Source organism: Mercenaria mercenaria, chromosome 1 (genome assembly GCF_021730395.1).
Source record: "Mercenaria mercenaria strain notata chromosome 1, MADL_Memer_1, whole genome shotgun sequence".
Classification (NCBI taxonomy): Eukaryota; Metazoa; Mollusca; class Bivalvia; order Venerida; family Veneridae; genus Mercenaria; species Mercenaria mercenaria.
In genome coordinates, this window is record NC_069361.1 from 24,581,704 (window position 1) to 24,607,281 (window position 25,578).

Here is a 25,578-nt window from a genome sequence, read left to right on the forward strand (position 1 = left end):
CACTATTTTTTGTGGAGGGAGTTCCATCACAAGATATGAACTATTGGTAGGAATAAGATATAGTTAATGAAAAAAGGTATTTTGCTTTAAATATGCAGAGTTTAGGTTACATAAAAAGCCAAAGCTGTGACAATAAAGCTTGGTTTGAAAAAGCAAAACACAGTTGAAAACTATCCTTCATGCAAAATGTCACACTTTTTTGGGTGCACAGGAGACAAAATTAGCTATAATTTATTATAATCTAATATAACTTTAAAATGTTTAAAATGTGTGAGCCATTCAGCAAAATCATTTGGATATGATTTGCCCATTCTAAAACTTAACTGAATTAAAGTAAGGTGAAAAAGAAAAAAAAGCTTCATTATTTTGAAAACCACCCATGTAAGGAAATTAGCGTTATATGGAATCCTGACAAGTTTGGATTTATGTATTTTAAAACTACTCATATAGCGTCACTTCTTTAAGCTTATTCTGTATGTCTACAGCTCAGCTGATGTACAAATGTAGTTGAACAATTTATGCATGCCATGAAAAAAATTATTAGATCTACTGTATACTATTTATTTATTAAATCTTGGTGTAATATAGACCTACTGTACGCTATTTCATTCAACTTGTATAAATTTGTTGATATTTTAGTGCATGATCATGCTTCATTCAGAACCTAGACCTTGTAAGCTATGCAGAGGTGTCCTTTCTTTGGCTTACTTACTCTTTCAAAGTCTTTGGCTTACTTACTGTACAAACATTGTTCTTTTTTTTTACAAAATTATTGTAGATTATAGATTCTATATAGAATATTGACATTTACCTGTCTGTACTGTTGGTCGCCATCATGTAAGTATTAGATCTACTGTTGAATAAGAAATGTCAATGTGCACGTCCAGCACAGGTTCAAACAGTTTATAAATGACATTATTTCCATGATGCAGAACTGTATTCATTCATCTGAAACAAACAAAAGACGAATACACACAGTAGGCCAAATTAATGTTAGGCTACTTTAGAAAGCTTGATGGTTTTTTGCCGGATAATTCAGCACGTCCAATCAAACATGTTTTATGGCATAATTCTGCATCTACCAGTAAATCTAATCATGATAATCTCTGGTGACAGTGATACACGCATGCACATATGCTATGTTCTCCGCCTAAAATCACGCAAATCGTTCCAAGATCTTGAAGTAGAGTCGACTGATTATCACCCTTGCTTTGACTCGTCGCAAAAATAATAAATTTATATAAATCTATATAATTTTGCACTTACCATCGTTCCTAGTACCAGGGCAATTCGACCTGTCAAAATATGTAAACACACGAGGGGCCTTTTGACAGCACTGTCAGGTAAACTTCCGAAAGAAATAGTCCAAATTTATTCCAGTTACTTCCATATGGGATATTATCGTGAATTATAATCATATGCATAATGTATCGCATATAGATATAAGCATAAATTTAATGTTTGTGAATCATGTACTTTAGCTGTTTTCACGTTAAGCGCCAAAAATTATGTAATCCATAAGACCATGTGCTCAGCCTGATCACATTTCTACGCACTAACACATTTTTATGTGAAAAAATATGCTTAAATTTACATTTTATCCTGTCAATTACATTGTGACTGCAACCGTTTCTAAAGATAAAATTGACATATCTGACTTTTGTGTGTATTGCCCTTGTAATGATATTATTGGTTTTTGTCATAAATACGCAGGTTTATCTCAAATTAGTAGTGAAATGATGATGTCTGCATGAAAAAAAGAGAAAATAAAAATTATCTGAAATTATCGACTCTAACAGGCACTTTCAACAAATTTATTTAAAAATCGATTGCTCGCAGGAAGTAGATATATTATCTAGGTACGTTTTGGTCACAATGTTAGGCAGAATAATTTTTGAAAAAACATGACCTCCTAAAAAATATTTTTTCTGTCTTCTGTCTGGATTTTCGGGTACAAGTTGGCATTTGTTTTTCAAGAGATATACTTCCAAAGAGAGCCTAATCATTTTCAATAGGCGTTTCATTCATCAAATTGTGTAATTCTTCAGTAAAAATTTGTATTTCTTAGTTTATATACAATTTTGGTCAGGCACAAAAGACACTTAGACATACAAACAAAAAACGTATATTCCCTAAAATAGGTTTTCAACAAGACTAGATAAATTAGTTGCCTTTGTTTATGTAGAACTATGCTCAGAGAATTGCAAAAAATATTGTGCCAGTAGATGATTAATCAAAATGCACGTTTCTAAAATTCCATATGCATAATGCCATTAACAATTGTGAGGTTTCAACGTATTTTGCAGTTTAATCCAAAGCCGGTTCTCCATGCATTAAAAAATATATCCTTTTCCCTAGCTCTTGATATTTCGTCTTTGTGTCTGGAAATATAATTGCACATTTTATATTATCCATGTAGCCATGTTACAAGTAATAGAAAGAGCATTGAAACTCGAGGGTAAACGATTTGTACGAGGGGGCGTAGCCCCCGAGTATAAATTGTTTACCAGAGAGTTTTAATGTTCTTTCTGTTTTGTATCATAGCCATCCATATATGGTAGTTGTAGGCGTTTCACATTGCCATATACAGCAGTTCAGTGAGTACTTAAAATCCTTGCTTTACAAATGTGTAAAGCCCAGGTAAAATAAACCAATGCGAGAGCAGAAAATCAATAAAATACACTTCGCTGTCTACTGTTTCAGACAAGCTGACATACTTTCTTATCCAACAGTGCGGTAACTAGCGTGCGGTTATTAAATACCTGCACACTTTTAGTTACCGCACCCTGTACTCAGTGTATACGAATTACCTGCACCAAATTTGTTAAGAAAAATCACCGAGCTATGATACAATTTTATGTAGAATTATGCTCAGAAAATTGAAAAAAATATTGCTGTTGCGGTATTGATTGGACACATACTTTCCAGAAGAGTACACCTTTCTTTACTTTCATACGCATTGTGCCAATAACAATTGTGAGATTTCAATGTGTTTTGCAAATTAATCTAAGGCAGGTTCTTCGAGTGATTCTCTAAATTTGTGTCTGGAAATATAATTGTACATTCTGTATGATCCCTCAAACAGTACAGTTTTTGTCGACCAATGCTTCAAACATTTGTGGACATTTGGATGAGCATCTGAAAGGAGGAATTTTAGTCATTTTTACACTAGTATAAATCTTACAGGTTTCGTTTGTTCATTAAAAACAACATATTTTAGAATACAAATTGTAAAATGTTATGTCTAAGAATTATAACAATAGCAGTCTGACAGATATTATTAAGAACAAATGTCCTGACTTTATTAAGAATTGGTAAAACAGTACCCAACACAAATAATAAAGACTAAGACAGATGAATTTTAACAGATGGTTATAATATATATTTGTCTACATGTCTTCATACATCTTCATTGCTATACACATGATCACTTCATGTTGATGATGTATACTAATATAATCTGAAAAGTAGATCCCTCGGATTCACCGAGGACAAGGCAAACAGTGAAAATTGCAGACTCGGTTTCATTGAGTCTGTTCATGATCAGTAATGGAAATTGCAACATTGCCCACGCCCCCTAACACCGGCTTAAGCAGTATTCAATCTTCAAATCTAAATGAGTTGAAATCAATGATTCCGAAGGACCAGAAAATATAACAACACTGAGATGAAGTCGGTGCGACTTTTTACGGCCGCCATACAGCACTTAACACCCGCTGTTGCGAAGCAAATATAATCTGAAAAGTAGATCCCTCAGAAGTTTCGATTGAATTGTTTGAAACTGAGTACACAATGTACAAGTGTATTAGTAATATTTTAAAGTAAAGGGTATAACTAGAAAAAACATAACCTGAAATGGAAGACTGGCAATATGTGCATGCCTACTTCATGTTGATAATTTCATAACAACTTACATTTCCATTGTATGAAAACTGTAGGAGGAAAGGAGTACATTAGATACAAATATATTTGTTATATTTCAAAAAGGGGCATTAAACACCTAAAGTAGATAATGGCCCAGACATTTAAATGATGGTCATGATGTATAACAAGTTTCATGGGCATTTGATAGAAAGTGTAATATTTAATTTATGATATCCAAAAAGAGCCATATCTTTAGAAATCAGTCATCGAATATAAAAGTAAACATATAATGTGTACGTCTGCTGCCTGTCCATGAAGTATACCATGATTCATTTGAATCTGACTGAATCTGCAAAAGGAGTTTTAGTACACAAGGCATCAATGTAGCTATGATATAATAAAATGAAAAAATGGCATGTTAACTGAAGATAAAGGTAATCAAACTTGATATTCCTGACAATATTTGCATGTCCGCTTTATACTGATATTGTGTACCAATTTCATTTAAACTTGATGGAAAATGTAGATGTTTAGTATATACATCAAAGAATTTAATAAAAGCAGAACTAAACTTTCCTTTTTCAAGGTCTAGTCAAAGCTCCATAAGGCTTCATTGAGAGTTTTTATCCACCATAGCATACAGTAACTGAAATAAAAAAAACATGCACTTTTATATATAAACATAAATCTTACTTTCACAATTAGCTGTATTTTCTTTTTTAAAATTTAATTGCTGGCACTGTATATTAAGAACATTTTTGATAAATACATAAATCTAAAATCAATTATTGTAAAGTTTGTTTGATAAATGCTAAATGTCACATTTATTTTCAAAACACTGACATCTAATTTTATACAAATGGTGTAAACATATGGCAAGGTAAGTCTTCTTCTTGGTAATTATAGCATATTAATGGTCCCATTATCTCCTTGGATCGATTTACATCTTTATCTGAAATAAGTACAGTATAAAAAAACTGTGAGTATATTGAAATTAGCATTAACTTATGGATTTCTATTGAATTTTGTCAAATCTGAATTCATGCATTTCAAAACTACTCTTGTTGCTTCAATGCTTTAATTAAGCAAGTTTATTCTGTAAGTCTACAGCACCTGGATCAATTGATATGCAAATGTAACTGAAAAATCCATGCATGCCATGAAAAATAATTATTATACCATTTATTTCTGTTGTAACATATTTCATTGTCTTCGACTTGTATTTGTCTAAATGTCAATTTGAATAACTAAACTATACATGTCCTAAACAAAACGTACATGAACGATTTGTTTTGCTATGACAATGACCCATTCTGATCGAATTACTTATAAAACAATGCGTCATGATAAATAGAAAAAGTGGAAACTCCACGTACAGGTCGCTCAACACAACAAAAACGAAAATGTTGCAGGCTCGGTTTGATTGAGCCTGTTCATGGACGATAGTGGAAATGCATGCTACCGTCCACGCCCTCTAGCCCCGGGTTGAGCAGAACTCTGGTGACAGGATACACGCATGCATGTACGTTCTCTACCCAGTACATACGTTTAAATGGTTATGATTGGGCAAATCGTTTCTAATTCTTGAAATACAGACGACTGATTATCAACCTTATTTTGAACTCGTTGCAAATTAATTAATTTATATATAAACTTGCACATGTATACCGTTGTTCTTACAAGCGCAACTCGACCTGCTAAAGTATGTCAACAAATGGGAGACCATCTGACAGCACAGTCATGTAAACATCCGAAGAAAATAGTCCAAATTTATCCCACTTACTTCCATATGCGACACTATCGTGAGTTATACTCATACGTATAATGTATCGCAGGTATATTTAAGTATAGATTAAACGTTTATGAATCCTGTCCGTTAACTGTTTTTTACGTTAAGCTTCGAAAATGCTGGAATATACATTTTATTCTGTCAATTACTTTGTGACAACAACCATTTCTAAAAATAAAATTGACACATCTAACTTCAGTGTGTATTGCCCTTGTAATGATGTTGACACGTTTAATCTTATGGTGCATATATTGAAAGTCTGACAAGTAGACAAGAGCATGGTCTCCGCCGGTACCGCGTTACTTAAGGTAGTATCACGTTTTGAATTTCCGGTGAATGATAAAAAACCCAAGAATATTCAGTTCTTTCCAAAACTCGTTATGTTATGATCCAACCAAATATTTCCCTTTGTCCACCATGAAAGAACAATCGTTATATCTTAATATCGAGGTTTGGTACCTTTAATACAGACAATAAACTAAAACAATAGTAATTCTTACGTGACTTCAGTGAGCTCAACAAAGCAATTTCAAGCACAAATACTAATGTGGAATGTAAAGTAAGTTACCCATTACACTATCCTACCAAGATACTTACAAAAAACAATTCATATGCAGAATGGAGAGAAAAAAATAATTTTGACAGCTCGTAAAAACTAATGACAAATTTTGACAGGTGTATGATGACTCATGACCTAATTAAAAATGTTCTGTTATTTCTACCTTCCAGTTTGATTTTCTTAAAATGGATCTTCTATATTGGAGCTTACAACTCATAAATGAAAACAATAAAAGAATATATTGTTACCTTACTGTCGTTTTGTCTATCCAAATCACGTAGGAATTCCTATTGTTTCAGTCATTTGTCACTAATTAGAGCAACTCACATTGTTGCAATCATACAAAACACATCCCTTATTTTCACATAGATATTTAGTATTTATCTAATGAGCTCAAGTATTGGAAACACAATTTTAATGTCGATTGTGTATTGCAATAATGCTAAAATATCTCAGCCGTGACGTGTCCTTAATGGTTGCAATAGCGATGTGAATAAACAATAAGTTTACCAACAAATTGCTGCTTCTATAACATTTATACATCTCCTACATATTTGTAGCAAAACATGTCTGAAACAAAGTCGTCTAAATCGCTGCTACCGCCGCAAAATTATATATTCATTTTGATAGTGTTCATTGGAGTCAATTCTGGTCCATCGGTATTTAGAGAAAAACTCAATAATGTAAACTATTGTGTACATTTAGGAGTAAGATCAACAATAAACTTCAATAGACAAACACAACTGACAGTAAAAACGTTTTAAACAGTTGTCTTCATATTTCACCTTCACCAAAATCAATTTAAATATTTTCAATATTTTTTTTTTTGTTTTTGCAATTTAAAGATTTCCTATTAAAAATAATATATTTACAAGCCCTCTAATTTTATTATTTTAATTACATAATTCATTGTTAGATCCACTGATTTTTAAACTTGGTTGAATTTGAGCAGTATCTTAGAACCATTGTTATTAGCAAACAATCGAAAACTGGATTAGTCTTAATTGAAAGGCATTAGTTAAAAAAGTCTTCCTTAGTTTTTCCATGGCATGAACTTTTTCTTGCCCCGGAAGATTACTGTGACGTCATTTGACCTTTGCAGACGCAGGTAAACAGAACCGGAATGTATCTGGTGCGTCTAGTCTAAAATTCTTAGTTTAAATAACATATGGCGTATGGGCCAGGTAAATTTTTTGTGGATTTAAATGTTTTAGGTAGATAATAGCTTTTAATCAGGTGAACGCAAGTCAGCGTAAACAATCAATATGTAGCGTTTTAATCAAACTAGAACGGAAAAAGAACATTGCCGCAGTGCGTCCATGGAGGCGGTACCGACGAGGACTACTAGATGTATATGTTGGAAAAATTAGATAGTAAAATGAAACATCAGAAAGACATGAATGATGGGTGACTATTCACCTAAATTAGTACTGAAACAAAGAGAATCGATTTTAAATGACCCTGTGTTGTAAAAAAAAGTGTGTGTCAAACATATTGTAAAAGAAAAAAACATAAATGCGTAGTATTATGCAAATATGTAAATAGGTATAATGAATCAGTTTATATACAGATGTCTTTCCTTAACGTGCTCATAAATGTAAATGTCTACAAAATGTATGTATATATGAATTATATTAATGAATATGAATATGACACATTTCTAACGGAACTTTACAATGTAAGACATTTAAATGAATTTTCACCATACTACAAAAGTACCTGACCCAGCATTTAAAAACTCGTGTTCTTTTCTGCCTTCAGGATGGGAAACACATGATACCGTTTACTTAATATTTGGCACCAAACAGTAGAAAAAGGGTCTATAGATACTTAGAGTGTGGTAAGAATCCGTATGGAAGTGAAAAAGAAAAGGTCATTTTTAAAGACAGTATGGCTATTGACCAAGTACCATTTTACTGTAACATCTGCAAGTTTTACATTGTCCAAAAATGAACTAAAAATCATTCAGACAACAAACCTACCGATCACATGCAGGAACTGCTGTTAAAGCCATGTTGTAAAACGGAATTTGAATGAGCCGGATAGTCTCCTTCAGAACCTGAAACCTTATATTATTCAGAAAACTGATGTCGAAAGACTAAGTAAAGATGAAACTAACGATATATTTATCAAAAGAAAACGAAATCAGGTTTTAAAAAAAACTCCACGTTCAATTCTGCAGCCAGTTGCGGAATAGACAGTAAAGTGGTATAGAATACAATATCCCTAATGCTTCGAGGAGTTGACTTATCCCCTTGTTTCAGAATCACAGAAGATTCTTTATTATTCAATCCCATCCCTAGTGACAAAAAATGTATTGAACTGCACGCACCAAGGGAAGAAATAAACTCTTTGTGTAGTTCGTCGGCTTCAAGTTCATATAGCAGCTCAATATCAATTCTAGTAATGGCAAAAGTAGCACCGACAGCAAAGAGTGTGTTGAAATAAATCATAAATAATGTTTATATAATGGGTACACCTCTTAACCAGGTATTCAGTGCAATGATGAAAATGAAGACTATGATCAATGAATTGAAAAAGAATAAAGATTTATTTATTTTGTTTGTTTTGGGTTTAACGACGTTTTTTCAACAGTATTTCAGTCATGTAACGGCGGGCAGTTAACCTAACCAGTGTATCTGGATTCTGTACCAGTACAAACCTGTTCTCCGCAAGTAACTGCCAACTTCCCCACATGAATTATCAGAGGTGGAGGACGAATTATTTCAGACACATTGTCTTTTATCAAATCGTCACGGAGAACATACGCCCCACCCCCGATCCGTAGACCAACGCTAGCCCTACTGAGTTTAGCGGGCGGGCTTAAAAAAAGAAAGAAAGATAAATCGAGATGTGTGTCCATAAGACACTGGTGCCGCCACGTTCTTATACTGTACATCGATTCGTGACTCTAGGTGAAATATTAATAAGATACATGTCACAAAATGTTCTTAGCACTTTATGTGTATTTTTCACTTAGTCAAGGACCATAACTCTGTACTGTAACTTAGCAGCGTAACGTCAGATCCGGCTTTGCATTTTATTTGTCATTTTATTCAAAGAATGCCAAAATGTAGAGAATTACTTGAAATTTTATCATTTTGAAAGAATATAAGGCCAAAACGTTTCTCAGATTTACGAAACCAGACAATTAACGTTTTCTCCACTGATTCTACGTAACATCCACCACCGAAATTATGATGGAACCACTTTTCATATAATGGTATGTATTTTACGAAACTAATACTGTCAATCAATTAAATGTTACCTTTAAAAGGCAATATTTGATAAAATACTTAACCGATTTACCAGCTTTAAGGAGATCTTATCATGAATCAAGATATAAAGGTTAACATTTGATAATTCAGTCTGTTTACATAGATACAATTATACCCTAAGACACGCTTTACATTAGGAAAGCCAGTGATAAGATAACCAAGATTTTGTTTACAAAATTGTTTAGCTAAGGATTTTGATTTTAAAGTGATTTAGAACCCCCTTGATGAAACTAGTTTAATACTAAGTTTTTTTTTCACAGTCCACACTGCACCAAAAGCTGCTAAATTATATAAATCAATGTATCAAAATTACTTTTTCTTTTGTATTTTCATTTCATTGACTCACATGGAGTGGTTAACATCGCATGTCAGCCAAAATACAGCAAATGTGAAGTAAACTATCCGGGATTTAGGTAAAATATGATATTAATGGAGCATCCCACCTAAAGATTGTATGAGGTTCAAAAAGGGGACATCTAATAAAACCCAATTTTGTTCAAAATGTAATTAACTATTAAATCTGAAAATATCTGCATAGAATGAGAAGATAATATAATGCATTTTATGTCGAAATATAACTTCTAAGGAAAATTAAACAACTAGAGATCCTAAATGGGGGTTCGATATAAGGTAACATGTTAGTTATGCGTATAGAGTTTATATCATCATAAAAGTCTAATATTTGTTTTTGTTATTTTCCTACATATCTGCGATGTGTCACATGTTTAATTGTAAAGCGCCTTTGAACGTATATTACATATGAAAAGGGCGCTCAACAAATCTGGTATAATAAAATAATAATAATTTTGGAAGTTTTCAGGGAAGAGTAAACACATATCAGTGTAAATCTTTAGAAGACTACAAGACGAAAACAAGATATACGTTGGTCGGTTTAAAGACACTCAATTTTGTGATCCAAAAAAGCTAAAATTATCCACCTTTTGAAGTCTGTGCCATACCTAAAGACTGACGATAAGTGAATGTAAATTAAAGAAGCATGAAATGGTAGTGAGGAAGTAAAGACACCTCATGTAAATATTTTAGCTCTTGCCAAGAAATTAGATTCATATATGCATTGATTTGATACGATGATTGCTCACATGCATATATTCTTGAAAACATAATCATAACAAATAAACAATTGAACATTATACAATTATTGCCTTTTGGTGAGGTCGATATGTGGATTTATCGACCTGATAAAAGCGATTTCGACCGAGGGCGCAGCCCAAAGTTGATATCGCTTTTATTAGGTCGATAAATCCTAATATTGACCGAACCTAAAAGGCAACAATTGTTTTATTTATTAAATCGAGCCTACTCAAAAGTATAAACATTAAATACAAATATCTGCAGCCTTTGGTCATGTTTGTGGTAAATTGTGTACGACGTCGCATTGTTTTGACGTCAAACCGTGATGAAGTCAATACGTGTTTTTGGTTCCGCCTTCGTTTCAATACGTGTTTTTTGGCTCCGCCTTCGAGTCAATACGACATTTTATCATTGATCATGTGACGACATGTAGACTAATGGAAAGGACTTTAAATTTAGATTTAATAATAAAATAACTATGAATTACATCTACCGATTTTATTGTCAAAACTGTCCCCTGTCACTTTAAGATGTTTCCGTTATAAACATGGATCTTCTCTTGTCTTTGAATTAAACCAAAAAAGGGAGTTTCCATAGCGTAGTGAGAACGCGGTACACGAGCGTCTAAAGCTGCACACTTGCACCAGTCTGCTATGAAGAAACATATTACAAAGTACAAAGCAAACTGTTACCTCTATACGGTCCTTAGAGACTACATATTATTATTTGAATGAATACACAAGACTTCTTTCAATATTTAAGTATTTTATGACAAGTAGCAACAAAATTTGTGTAGGTGGAAGTGCTTTTCTTTTCTCTGGTGATAATATAATATATATATATATTCTCAAAGATATTTTAGATGGTGAGAACAAAGGCAAGAACAAAGGCAATAAAGAACAGTTCAAAAATAATACCCGAAAGGCGTTTTGAATATAATAACAGCATAAAAAGAAATATTATATTACCAAAGCAATGCTATTACCATGTTTGATAGTTTACTGCAAAAAAGAAAGCAATTAACAATTTCAATTTGTTCTATCCTTTAATCTACGGTTAAATGTCCCCATATGCGTGCTTTTTAGATGTTCTATGTATAACAGAATGTTTGTCACCTATCTGAACATTAAAATAACCAGCTTATTGTCGTAGAGCTTTGATAAACATTGTAATAAAACTACATTTCTAAAACATAGACTGTGCTTCTGTAATGTGGTAAGATACTTTTTAAACACATACTGGTGCCTCATTTCTAAAGCTGAACTGTAAGAATATTCCTATCACAATAAATTAAGCCTAGAACACATGTGTATTTTAAAGAAGAAAGTTCTTTATTATTGATATTGTTCCCTTTTTGGGCCTCACGAATTTAGAAATGATTTTTTCAGTGTGATATCCGAGCTGATTAAATTGCAGTGACAATACCAAACATTTTCAGGTATGCTGCCATATTGTTTAAACAGTTCTTATGGATTTGTTATGCATGCCCTCTTCGCATTTCGCCTCCATAATGGAGACTGAAAATGATTGAGTGGTTCATACATGTAATTAAACCATTTTTGTACGTTGAACTTTTTTTTATCTTTTCTTATCACGAAGCATATTCTATGTTTATAATTTGTACATTTGAGATTGGCTTAAATGTAAGGCATGATCTAACCAACCAATCAATGTCGAATATTTGTGAACTTCAAGGTCGTTACAGTCAATTGAAGCCACGTATATATTGCATGGTTGCATGATATATTGTTAAGCATATGTGGTGACTTACTTCATAGTCAGATGAATATTAACTTAAGTATATAAGAAAAGGAAATGTTTCCTTATAAAACGATGAGTTCGAATAATAGGACACACATTTAACAAACGTTTTATATGTTTAAAGATTAAAGATATTGATTCGACACGTATCAACTACGTACTTTAAAAATCGAACTTTCGAATTATTCTATATAACCTAGTTTGGAGTAGGAAAGAACTATACGAAAGTCGCTGGATTAAATAAAACACTAATAAAATAGGTGACTTTATTACATGTTTCAGAAACGTTGATGTGTTAGAAGCGGTTGGTATGCAATGACAGGGAAATGGCTTGTTAACCTACAAAGACTTTACTTATGAACAAGCATGTTTTCATTGTAAGTATAAATTTCAATCTTAGCAATACTCTGAGTTTTTGGTTTCTCGGTTTTGATTAATATCTTTATTACTTCGTGAAAGAAATATGTAATGAACGTCGAGGAATATCAATTCAAAAGATTCAATGTCTAAAAATACCTCAGGTTACGGTAAGAGGTTACCTGACAAGTTTTCTAAATATAGATTTTGGAAATCCTTGCTATATCTAAAATTAACTCGGAGTAGCCTGGTTCCCGGCTCGGAATCTCAGCGAGGAAACATCTGAAAAAGTTCAAAATGGCAGATTTAATGAAACATGATACTTTTGAAGGACTAGCAGCTGATCATGGAAATGGTACGGGTAATGTTCTTTATAAATAAATGTTGTTTTACTAAGAGTTCTTTAATACCCCATGAAAGTTGTCCCTTAGAGATTTGTCAAAGGCAATCTTGAAGATAGACGGCTACTTATGGTTTCTTGTCCCATTACCAACGTTATTATAACACACTTTGGTTTGCTGGAATGTCATAGCTTTTTCTCTACTGTACTGCTTTGCTTTAATTTAAGCTTTAATACTCAAGCAGATCAGCCTATCAACCTTTTTACATCCTCTCCCCCGATGAAAAATAACACAACAAAACAAGAAAACAACAATTTATTAGTAAGATTCTTCAGAAGGTGTATGTCGGCAAAGTTATCAATTAGTTATCAAAGTTAGTCAAAATAATTTACTTGTAAATTTCTTTCTCCGCCAATTTTGTTCATAGCACAACATCATATTGGGATTTTCTTTATTTAGACATCTGTTTGGTTTCCAGCTGTCAACAACAGAAACAGTACTGAAATTTATCCTTAATATAATTGATATAAATCATGGACTTAAACCAGACTATTATATTTATATTAGAAACTTATGACAGAGACTCCGGTTTCATAAACAAAAACCAAATTTAAACCAGCTGAGACCCTTGAAAACGTAAGTGATAAACTAAAACAATTAAGAAAAGGGTTAATGAAAACCAAATAATAAGTACTTGTAAGAAGTTCAAATTTAGACAATAGATTGGTTGATTTACTACGTTGGTTTAAACTGATTATCTTAGTGACTCAAAATTCTGTATTGATTATCTTCAGTAACTTTACAAGCAGGGACACCATTAATACTTTTCTGACGGTGATAATAGGATTAAAATGTATCAAGAAATTAATTTCCAAAGGTCTATTTAGTCTTCGTTAGAAAATGTGACATAATTATATCATTTTTTTGCTCACTAACAACTTATTTACAAATGAAACAGAATATTTACTGTGAAAGTTTCTAGCACGATACTACTTCGAGTTTCAGTGCTGGCAAATTTCGTAACATAATTGACAACTGTAGCTTCGTATATGTTTTATGAATTGTTTTCTGTTAGATCTGACCGAATAGCTATCTCAGATGCAATCTTACTCTCGCACATACTGTACAGATTGTTTAATAATAAGAATTTTCTTATTCCACAAGGTGGCTATGGAACATTATTTAATACTTCGAAATGAATAGAAATACGAAGTTCCAATAAAGCCTAAAAAAACATCAGTCATCTCGTGAAACAAGTCCTTGATCAAAGTCCTTGATCAGATTAATGACTTATTTGTTTTATTGCATCAGTTATTTACAAAATACATATCAGACAGTTTTGATATGGTCTTAAAGTCTCTCAGTGTTTTTAGCTTGGCCATCAAAGAAAAGTAGAGCTATTGGACTCGCCCGTGCGTCGGCGCCCGCGTCCGCGTCCCAATTTGGTTAAGTTTTTGTAAGTAAGCTGGTATCTCAGTAACCACTTGTAGGAATGAATTGAAACTTCACACACTTACTCACTGTGATAAACTGACTTATACTGCAGAGGCTCCATAACCCTCTTTTGCTTTTATTTTTACAAAAGTATGCCCCTTTTTCGACTTAGAAAGTTTTGGTTAAGGTTTTGTATGTAAGCTAGTATCTCAGTACCCACTTATTGGAATGGATTGAAACTTCACACACTTGTTCACTGTTATAATCTGACATGCACTGTACAGACCCTTTAAATCTACATAGCATTTTAAAAAAAAAATATGCCCGTTTTTCCTATTAGCAGTTTTTTGTTAAGTTTTTGTGTGTAAACTGATATCTCAGTATCCACTAATGAGAATGGATTGAAACTTCACACACTTGTTCACTGTCATGATATGGCATGTAGCGCAAAAGTTCAATAACTCTACTTTGCATTTTTACAAAATTATGCCCCTTTTTCAACTAAGAAAGTTTTGATTAAATTCTTATATATAAGCTGGTATCTACTAATTGGAATGGATTGAAACTTCACACACTCGTCCACTGTCATTAGTTGATAAGCACTGTGCAGGTTCTATAACCCTGGTTTTCATTTTTTACAAAATTATTATGCCCACTTTTTGACTTTTGTATTCAATTGTCGAAGCTGTTGAATAGTCGAGCATTGCTGTCCTTCGACAGTTCTTGTCTAAAATTGTATTCTGGTACTCTGAAGGTAAATATTTTTTTCCAAAAAAAAGTATGTTTAGCTATTTTGCATAAAATGAACCACTGCCACAACCAACGTCTCAGGAAACAAGAATCTACTAAAACTGAACATCATGATTAAAGTAACTGATCAATAAATTGGTATTTTTAGAACTGCGTCAAACGAAAATATAGTGTACATACTTATTTGAAGGAGGAATCTGTTTGTAACATACGTTACCATTCCAGTTATCTTGTTTTATTGTATCGTTATTTTCTTAGAAAACAGTATAGGAATATTCTGTTATCAAGTTATTCAGTACTCTTACAAAATAGTATTGCTTCATACTGATGTGCTGTTCCCCACCTACATTATGTAATGTCCTTTCAATCAAAAATAATACTTCTCGAAAAATATTTAACCATATTGATAATAACATTAAAAATTGTACCTTATTAAGTAATATCCATAATTACTATTTCAATCATTTATGTAATATCTTGCATTAATTGTATAAAGTTGCTCCTGCAACAACGTTATGAATATCCGCCATTTTGTTTCCCTGAATTCTAGAGGGCGACTTAGTTTTTACGGGAAAACCTAATTTTAGATGACAGTTGATGTTTGGAGATTGATCTGAATGGTAGAAGATAGAATTGCGGGTCGGGCATGCATTGTAGACGTTTCTGGCCCCCGTACTATAGCATTTTCGCGAATACAAATTTTTCTACAATGTAGATTTGAATAAAACTTCTCACAGTTGTAAGTAAATATATGCCCTATAATGTCTTGAAATAAAATGTATGGGTCCGTGTGCTTATTTTCAAGATATTTGACCACGATTAAAGAAAAACGTTAATGCACATTTCATGCTAATTTCAAGACATCATTTTGAATTCAGATGTTTTAACAACGTGTTTTAACACTACGTAACGCCATCACTTCTGGTTTATCAAACGTGTAGAACTACCTTAAATGCTTGATAATAAATTGTATTTCATATAGCTAGCTGTTACTGTAGGCAGTGGCTTTTAGCCAATAAGCTAATGTTTTTTTTTCAAACATTTGTTTGTCGTACGGCCATCTTCTATTTATATTGAATCTCTTGATTAGATACTGGTGCCATACCTGCAATGGTCTTTTACAACCTAGAATTTCCCAGTCTACATACATAGATACCCTTGATCTTCATTGTTTTTTTTTTTGTCAGATGCAAAGAGGAAAAATGCAGATTATACTGGGCAGCAGTATTCGGCAAAGAAACAAAGGACTGACGGAGTACAGGAGAAAGGTAACAAGTCACTTAAATTCAACAATAGATTTAAATTGATGTCCATTAATCAAAAAAGAAAATTAATGATATTTTAAGTCATATTTATGTCTTGGTTGATAGGTGTGTAGTTTAAGCACTTGCTGTTCTCTAAACTCAGTCTGTTAAAATACCTTATATAAACAATTCTTAGAAATAAACTATACAAAAGTGGGTCCTGATGACTCTTGATCGCTCACCTTAGTAATATGAGCTACATACCATCAATAACAAGAAAGTAGGTCAGAATGTGAAATATAGCATAAGGATTGAAATCTTTGTGAAAATTTCATATGTCAAACTGATGCTAAAATATTAAGAAAGTAGGTCAGTAGGACACATTCATGGTCACTGAAAGTTAGTTTTAAGATCGTGTGCAAAACTGTATTATGTCATCAAAATTTGAAGGCTGTATCTTAAACAAGAGGGTCATTATGACCCTAGATCGCTCACCTGAGTTATATGAGCTACATGTTACAAATGTCAAACTGATGCTAAAATATTAAGAAAGTAGGTCAGTAGGTCACATTCATGGTCACTGAATGTCAGTTTTAAGATCGGTGTGCAAAAATGTATAATTATATCATCCAAATTTCAAGGCTGTATCTTAAAAAACAAGAATGTATGTTAGTAGGTCAAAGTCACAGTCAAGTGACCCCGACAGTTAATTATAATAAAACAGTCTAGGAAATATAATCAGATAATTTTAAGTATTTTTTCCTATATAACTCATACAACAAGTAACCCCGGGCGCCCTCGTTTCACCCCAGGGACGTTTTGTTGAGAACCACTAGGCAATGCTATGTACCTAATATCAATGTCTAGGCCTTGAACTGTCAGAAAAGAAGATTTTCAAAGTTTTTCCTATATAGGTCAATATAAAATTTGGGACACCCTGCGTGGGGCCTCTTTTCACCTCAGGGGCATAATTTGAATAATCTTAGCAGAGGACCTCTAGGCAATGCAACATACCAAATATCAAATGCGTAGGCTTTGCAGTTTCAGACAAGAAGAATTTCAAAATAAAAGTCTATGTAAAACTTTGGACCCCCGGGCCGGGGCCTTTTTTAACCCCAGGGTAATAATTCGAACAATCGAATAATGTCAAATGCCAAATATCGAGGCTCTACGCAATGCGGTCTTGCATAAGAAGATGTTTTAAAGTTGTTCCTTTCGGTTGCCATGGCAACCAGAGTTCTTTGTGGAATTTAATTCTATGAACTCGGTGAACATAAATAAGTGTAAATTTTCTGTTGGTTAATTTTTGAACAAATCTACTGGTTGGCCAAATTTTGATTAACCACCGTAAAGGTTTTAAAATATTTTTGACAGTGCGGGGAACTTGAAAAGTGTCCTGTTTTTTTTATCCAGTTACATTTGTATGATGCTAGATAAATCTAACAAAATGATAATGCCGTTTGTCTTTCTGATGTGTTTTCACAAATTGAATGTGGCTATGTTGCAAGTCCAATTTATATGTATATATTCATTGTATTCTTGATGGATCCAGTTAACTTTCAGAAAGAAAATATATACCTTCTCTAGTCCCAATCAGTTAAAAGACTAAAATGTCAGGGGCCTCCGTTGTCGAGTGGTTAAGGTCGCTTACATCAAATCACTCGCCCCTCACCGATGTGGGTTCAAGCCTCACTCGGGGCGTGGAATCTTTATGTGAGGAAGCCATTAAGCTTGCTTACGGATTGTCGGTGGTTCTACCAGGGGCACACTCGTGATGAAATAGAGTACGGAGGGGCACCTGGGTCTTCATACACTATCAAAGCTGGAAAGTCGCCATATGACCTAAAATAGATCGATGCGACGTTAAATCAACAAATACAAACAAAATCTAAAATGTCACACATGATTTGAGAGACATGATAACAAAGATTTAATATGTAGAAACAGTGCGAATGTGTAGTACAATTCGGGTGTATATATAAAGTAGCATCGAAACTAATCATACTGGGTTAGTGGACTCGTTGTGAAATATGCAAGCTCGTTTGTACTACATGACGCTTTGTCCAAATTGGTCTTGTATAAACATTGTGGTGGTATATTGTTTTTTAATTAAATCCTGTTTAAAAGGCAGGTAAAGTGTTGTTGTTTTTGTTTAATTTACGTATATTAGTCTCTAATTCTTTTTAATGTTACGTTTCTTTGTTTCTTGCTCAGACTGCTTTTAACGAATATTTTCTGTATATTCATTACGGATATTCTTGAAATGTATTTCAGGTAATTATAATTGACGTTCATATTCTGTTTTGCTACCACGTTTATTTCAGACGTTTCTCATAGTATATTGTTATGATGTTACGTCAATGTATTATTTCAAAATGTAACTTCCTTAAAATGTTTTAACATGAAAAGTCCCAGCGTTTAAAGAATATGTTATAGTAAGAGCTCAACGGTCTACTTCTTTTATTTCATGACGATTGAACTTATATATTCATATATTTAATTTGATATTAAAATGACACATTATATGTCTTATTCATTTCATTGAAATACAGTAGAAAAAATTAAAAGCTTTAAGCCCTTGTGCTGTTTTTGCTTCAGACCGTTCCAAGGCGTTTTCCTTCTTCATCTCTTCTACTTCTCCTTCTTCATGTATGTTTGTGTATTTTTGTTCCTTCTCTGCTATTATTGCATCGATTGTGTTAATGTGTACATTTGCGCAGCCACTGTGTAAGTGCATATTTAAAGCGCTGTATGGACATCTGCGTTCTTTGAATGTGGCTTTTCCTGTTGGACCTTTTATTCATATTATGGGATGTGAAGAAGGTTTTCTAAATTATTTTATTTCCTGATTACAACTTTATTTATCACATACTGCAAACAACGAAAGAAAATACTTCACAATATACCATATGATTAAAAGAATCTTAAAGAATGAATAGATGGGATATCAGACGACAGATATGACAAGTCAATCATATCTGTAATACATGTACAAGAAATGCTTTCTGCCGATATCATAACTTAAAATTATTTTTTTAGACTCGATATTCTTTCATTATTTCAGGGAATGGTAACGGCGGATGTAACCCCGGTAACGTAGTATCTATAGCATACATATCATTTTTCTAAAAGGACACGCCTTCAGATAACGTCGAATATTTCGAATCTATTTCATTCCTCTTATTTGTAAGGTGACTCAATGAGTTTTAGAAAGTATTTTCATTAAATATTGAAAAATGTTGATATGCTTATGTTATTTTCGTTTGTGCTGAAAGTGAAATCTTGTTTTAAATAACAGCAGTTTAGATATCAATTCAAATTAAAACTTGATTTGTAACGAATTTAGAAAATCATTTGAGATTATTTTAATTATTTTGTAAAGTTCTTTTCATTACAAATGTTTTTTCCAGGTTTCCCTGCTACTGAAAGATCAGTTGCAATAGCGTCAAGCGTTAACGGAAACACAACGGCTGGTTTGTATAAATTTGTGAACATTTCAAGATTAGTACATGTAGCAGCTATTAATTATTGTTAAACCAAATAAGTGAAAATCATATATGCTCCCAAAACATCCGACAGATCATCACCCTAGATCTGTGAACTATTTTCAAGTTTTACAACACGCATATGCAGCATAAAATGAATTTTTAAGACTTGAAACCACCTTACCGGTGCAACCAGCAGGGAATCTATGGATACCATGCGAAAAGAGAAATATTTCTATTCTTTGTCACTGACATTTTGAACGAGGTCAATCATTGTATAGAATCTGTAATTTAAGTAGACATCACGAAGTACGGATAGGTAGATAATTTGTCATGGAGTGCAATAAGTTTTGTTTCAATATATGTTTCATACTTCTTCAATCCGTCGGTCGTTTCTCAGGTTTTCACACTACAGTCTGTCTAATTCTTTTCAAGATGATCTGACATACAGAGGCATAACCATTATGAAAACATTCTTTTCAGGTTTGTCCACTGGTACAAGTCGATCAGTTGCATTAGAGTACAGTACCCTCGGAAACACCACGGCTGGTTTGTATAATGTTTGTGAATAGTTCTTGAGCATTACATGATTAGCAAAAAGCAGTAAGAGATTCTAAACAACATTGTAAATAAATGAAAAATAATAAAAAAGTCTGTAAGAAGATCCTTTGGAAGCTCAGAATGCAACCAAGCAAAATAATAGCAGACTCTCGGTTTGATTGTGTCTGTTCATGAGAGGTAGTGGAAAGTGCAACACCCCTCACGCCCCTTAGCACCGGCTTAAGCGGAACTTTATTACCTATGACCATGATCCCAATTGACCAGAAAATATGACAACACAGAATCTTTAAGTTCCGTACGGTGGCTGTAAAAACAGGGGGTAGGACGTAAATGGTGTCTTTCGGTGGTTTAAGTGAGAAACTTTTCTATCGGGTACTATCGGGTAAATATGGCGTATTTTGTTGACAAATCATCATCCTAGGGCGGAGGAAATTTGCCAAGTAAGTGAGTTTTTCTTTTACTTTGGAAACATTGCATGCGTGAATTCTGTGACCACGCTATTTATATCCTTCCAACCACTTACTCTGAGTCTCTGCCTGGTGCTGTAAAGGTTATTGGAGATGAATAGTTCGTCTTGCTCAAGTCCACTTTTCCAACGATTTTTGTAAAATGATAGCCAAGGCTTCATACTTACGACTGCATAGCACAAGTGCAAAAACCTTTTATTGCCGACTTATTGTTGTTTAAGACGATTTCAGTATCTTACAGGGAACCTTTGTCTCTATTCGGGTCACTCTGTACTGTGTAAGAGTTACTAGTGCGATACCAATCCATTGTACAAGTAAAGTCGCCACAAAACATTTTGATAGCCGAATCGATTTTGACGTTTTATATTAGCAAGCTAGCAGTTCATAAGACAATTTATGAAATGATGATTTATTTAATTGTTTTATGTTCAATTACATAAAATTTGCGGAAATGTAAGTAAGTCAAACCTATGTTAAAGACCCCCTCTGAACAGAGACCACCTGGCTCTAAAGATCACATGTTTTGTTTCCCATTTTAACATTTACAGTGTATTTTAACCTGTGAAAAAGACCACCTCCCAATAAAGACCACATTTTGGCTTTCCCAAACAGGTTTGACTGTACATGCTTAATGCAATCAGTAATATGTGAATAGATTATGGCATTTACACGTTAGAATAGTGAATTGTAATTACCACGTACCATGATGTTCTGTCTGATACATATACGAGTCGTTTCCAAGTTGCGGGTTTAATGCTTATGACATTGGACCTCTATTCACAATTACTGATTGCATGTAGCATGTACGTACATGTACATTTCAATAAAAACAATAAAATAAATCATCCTTTGTTACATTGTCTTAGGAATTGCTAGATTGAAAATATAAAACGTCACAATTGGAATCGGTTCGGCTATCGAAATGTTTTGTGATGACTTTCCGTGTACATTGGAATGGTATCATACTAGTAACTCTAACGCAGTACAGAGTGACCGGAATAGAGACCAAAATGTTTTAAGGTTCCCCGTAAGATACTGAAAACAGCTTAAACAAGAAAAATCGGCAATAAATAGTTCTTTCACTGGTGCCACGAAGTCGTAAGTAAGAATAAATAATTCTAAAGACTTGGTTATCATAAATTTGATCGAACTTATACTGTTTTTTACAAACATCGTTGGAAAAGTGGACTTGAGCAAGACTTGAAATATCTATCTCCGTATAGAGCGTTCAATACCGTTTTTACGGCGCCAGGTACAGACTGGGTAAGTTTTCTGGAGGGAGTAAAAAGCGAGGTCACAGAATGCACGCATGCAATGTTTCCAAAGTAAAAGAAATACCAACATACCTGGCAAAATATCCACCCTTGAGTGATTTGTCAACAAAATCCGCCATATTTACCAGATAGACACAATTTTCTCTATTAAACCACCAAAAGACACCATTTACGTCCTATCCCCTGTAAAAAGTCTCACCGTACTTGAATTCAGTGTTGTATGTTTGGTCCTTTGGGAAACAACGGGTGTGAGGTTTGAGTGGGGGGTGAGGGGGTGGGCATGGCCGCGGGGACAGCTTGTTATCATAAATTTGAAATATTGTAAGTAACGTTTTTGTATTTGTCATTCTTACACCATATCGTCTCCTTAATAACTTGCATAAGAAAGTCTAAAAATTGTCTAATGCCACATTTTAAGGCCAATTTACAAGATTGTATTAATATTTTGTAGCCTCAATTCGTTTAGATGAGGATGATCAAAAAATGAGAGATGACGATCAAGAAATGAGAGCTGAGCAACAAGAAATGAAGGACAAACATCTTGAATGATGGAAGCTATAAAGCAGTATTAAAAAATGAATGTTTTAAGTGCTCTTATTTTTGTATTCTACATTATGCTCATTTTGAACAAAACATCACAATTCAATCAGCCTATTTGTCACCATCCAGCTCCTGTTAAAGAACGTTAGATAAACCTACTTTTGTGATGCATACTAGTAATCGATATTGTCTTACTGTGTTTGCAATAAGAGAGAAATATGGGCTTGTCTATAATCAAAAGTTGAAACGTCTTTATTAGACATGTTGCACTTTATATGCATTTTTCAATTGATATATGAAGGATTTATATCAAACACATTGTTAACGCTTAAGGAAACATTTTTAGACTCTTCATTATAAGAGAACGTATAACACCTCTCCCGTAACAGAGAAAATGCTGATATTTGATACTTTCATACTGATTTTATTTCTTCTAAGCCAATGTTGATTTCCCTTTCTTTTAATGGTCATTTACGACATATTCTTTAAAAGGACTAGGAACAAATATCTATTTTCCCAAAGCCAAAATTCTAGCGATTATTAAAACAACCTTGAATCTTGATATTACTTAATGTCACATACATCCTAAAGGTAATAAAAACGACCATTTATTCATAAATTTCTATCATATTCATGACATAGTGTTGAAAAAATGATTGAGAATTATTTCATTTCTTTTTAAAATATTTGCAACCTAAGAATCACTTCAAGACACGAAAAAATGCCTCTTTCAAAAACTATAACTCTTTAACTTATCTTAAAATTTAGGCTTTTTTGATTTTACTCAATCTTCACATGAATTAGATTTAAGTATTTAAAAAGAAAAATTGCAGTAACAATCCTTTCTTTAATTACTTAAAATTTACTTGAGCATAGATCAATAAGAAACTTAGTCTCGTTTACATTTAATGCAAATTTCATTTTAGATTTGCATTACCTTCACTGAACTTAGTCAAAAAAAAAGTGGGTTCATAATTATATTTAAAACAAGTCAAAATACTTGAGGTGGCTAAAATGTCCAAAGTTTTGTATTTGATTTTACTTTATATAGAAAAACAGTTTATAAATCTTAACACTTTTTTTGAAAGGTCTTTTAAATTTCTGGAAAGATAAAACAAATCTCGTTATATTTCTTGTGGCTACAAACAGATCAAAGCCTCTAAAGGGACTAATTTTTTTACCAAGGCTTGAAGCAAGGGACGACCCCTATATTCAAATGTTTTACTGCATTTTAATACGATATACACTGTTCCAGGGGATTGTGTCACGGAATTTTGATATCTGTTTTTGAATTACAGTTAGAGTTAGCGTTAGTAGTAACAGAGAGTTATACTAACTTAACCATACAAAAAGGTAATAAAATTGAAATAAATCAGTTTTGAAAAATATTTGACAAAAAATTTCCTGTTTGTAGTTATAACAACTATAAATCAGCTTTGTTTTATTTATTTGAGATTTAAAAACTCTTTTGTATCTTTTTATATGTTTTCTAAATATGATAAAAAGAAAGATAATCCTTTGCAGATTTTAACGATTTTAACATATAAAGTTTTATAAATCGGTATATGCTACCTTAAAACGGAATGTGATTCATTATCGCTAGCAAATATCTTCCCACAATTTATTTACTACTTGTTTCATTAACTTGTTATTGGATAGTGGAATATAGATGATAACGCAATATACATGTGTGCTGATTGTAAATAGATAATAATATGCAAACTGTCGATACTATTTATATTGAAAAGTACAACAAAAAATTGTAAGTTGTTGCATCAGTGTAAAACGTTTTAAATAGTGACTGAACCATATCGTTTACCATTAATCTAAAATATTTTTTTTCTAGTTTAAAGAAGGTATTTCGTACTAAATGTAGATAAATATGATCAATAAATAATTAGTAATCCAGTGGCGGATATTTTTTATGACTGCAACTAAAAGGTTCGCTGGTAAAGCTCTAAAAGCTATTGGATCATTATTCTCCATAACAAAAGATCTTGAAGTTCCTGTAAATATTATGTTGGCTTTATTTGATCATATGTAGCATCCATATTAAATTATTCTTGTGACTTATGGAGTTTTGATAGCGCTTAAAATAGTGAACAAATACGCAGAAAATAAATGAAATGGATACTAAATGTTAAAATGTCACATTTTGTGTTATATAAGGACTTTAGTAGGTATCCACTATATATAGTAATACCGGTTTGAATTATCAATATTTTCAAAGTTATCTGATGTAGGTTTCTGCAATGTTGTGTTGTTGTGTACTTAGTGTTGTACACAGTCGGTTGTGATGTGATCATGTTTTAGATACATTTATATTTTTGCAATAAAATTGTTATACTTAAAATCATACGTTTATTCTTAGCTGATTAATTTGACTTAAAAAACAACAACAAAATATCAAAGGATGTGTTATTTTTTTGTTCATACAATTACTTGTGTTTTTATCTAATGGAATAAGGGCATCATTATTAGTTATAATTATAATATATATCAATTTCATTCAGAATATGAACAGGATGCAGGATTAAAGATGCAACTAGGAATTCATGTTTTCTCTTTATATCTTAACTATGTTTTTCATATTTTGTTTTTGATGAAAAGCATTCTTTTCAGTTTCAAAAAGGTTGACTTTAATGTTGTTTGCTTCAAATATGGATGATAAATGCAAAACATCTAGATAGTTCTTAGTTACTACATCTATTTACGTTTAAAATGTCTATGTGATTGTATAAAACATCTATGTTATCATATAAAATAAAGAAAACTAAACTTC

The 25,578-nt window shown here is 32.7% G+C and overlaps 1 protein-coding gene across 2 annotated transcripts; it reads left to right on the plus strand.

Moving 5' to 3' along the window:
* The first annotated feature begins 12,974 nt into the window (after positions 1–12,974).
* On the plus strand, positions 12,975–25,578 carry LOC123543087 (uncharacterized). Of its 2 annotated transcripts, XM_053542416.1 has the most exons (6): positions 12,975–13,055; positions 16,413–16,493; positions 19,534–19,560; positions 19,880–19,942; positions 20,438–20,503; positions 22,708–25,578. In XM_053542416.1, the coding sequence occupies exons 1-6, from the start codon at positions 12,998–13,000 to the stop codon at positions 22,803–22,805; spliced, it is 393 nt and encodes a 130-aa protein (XP_053398391.1). In that variant the 5' UTR covers positions 12,975–12,997; the 3' UTR covers positions 22,806–25,578. The 2 variants fall into 2 exon arrangements, with proteins under 2 accessions (XP_053398391.1, XP_053398396.1); XM_053542421.1 differs by lacking the exon at positions 19,534–19,560.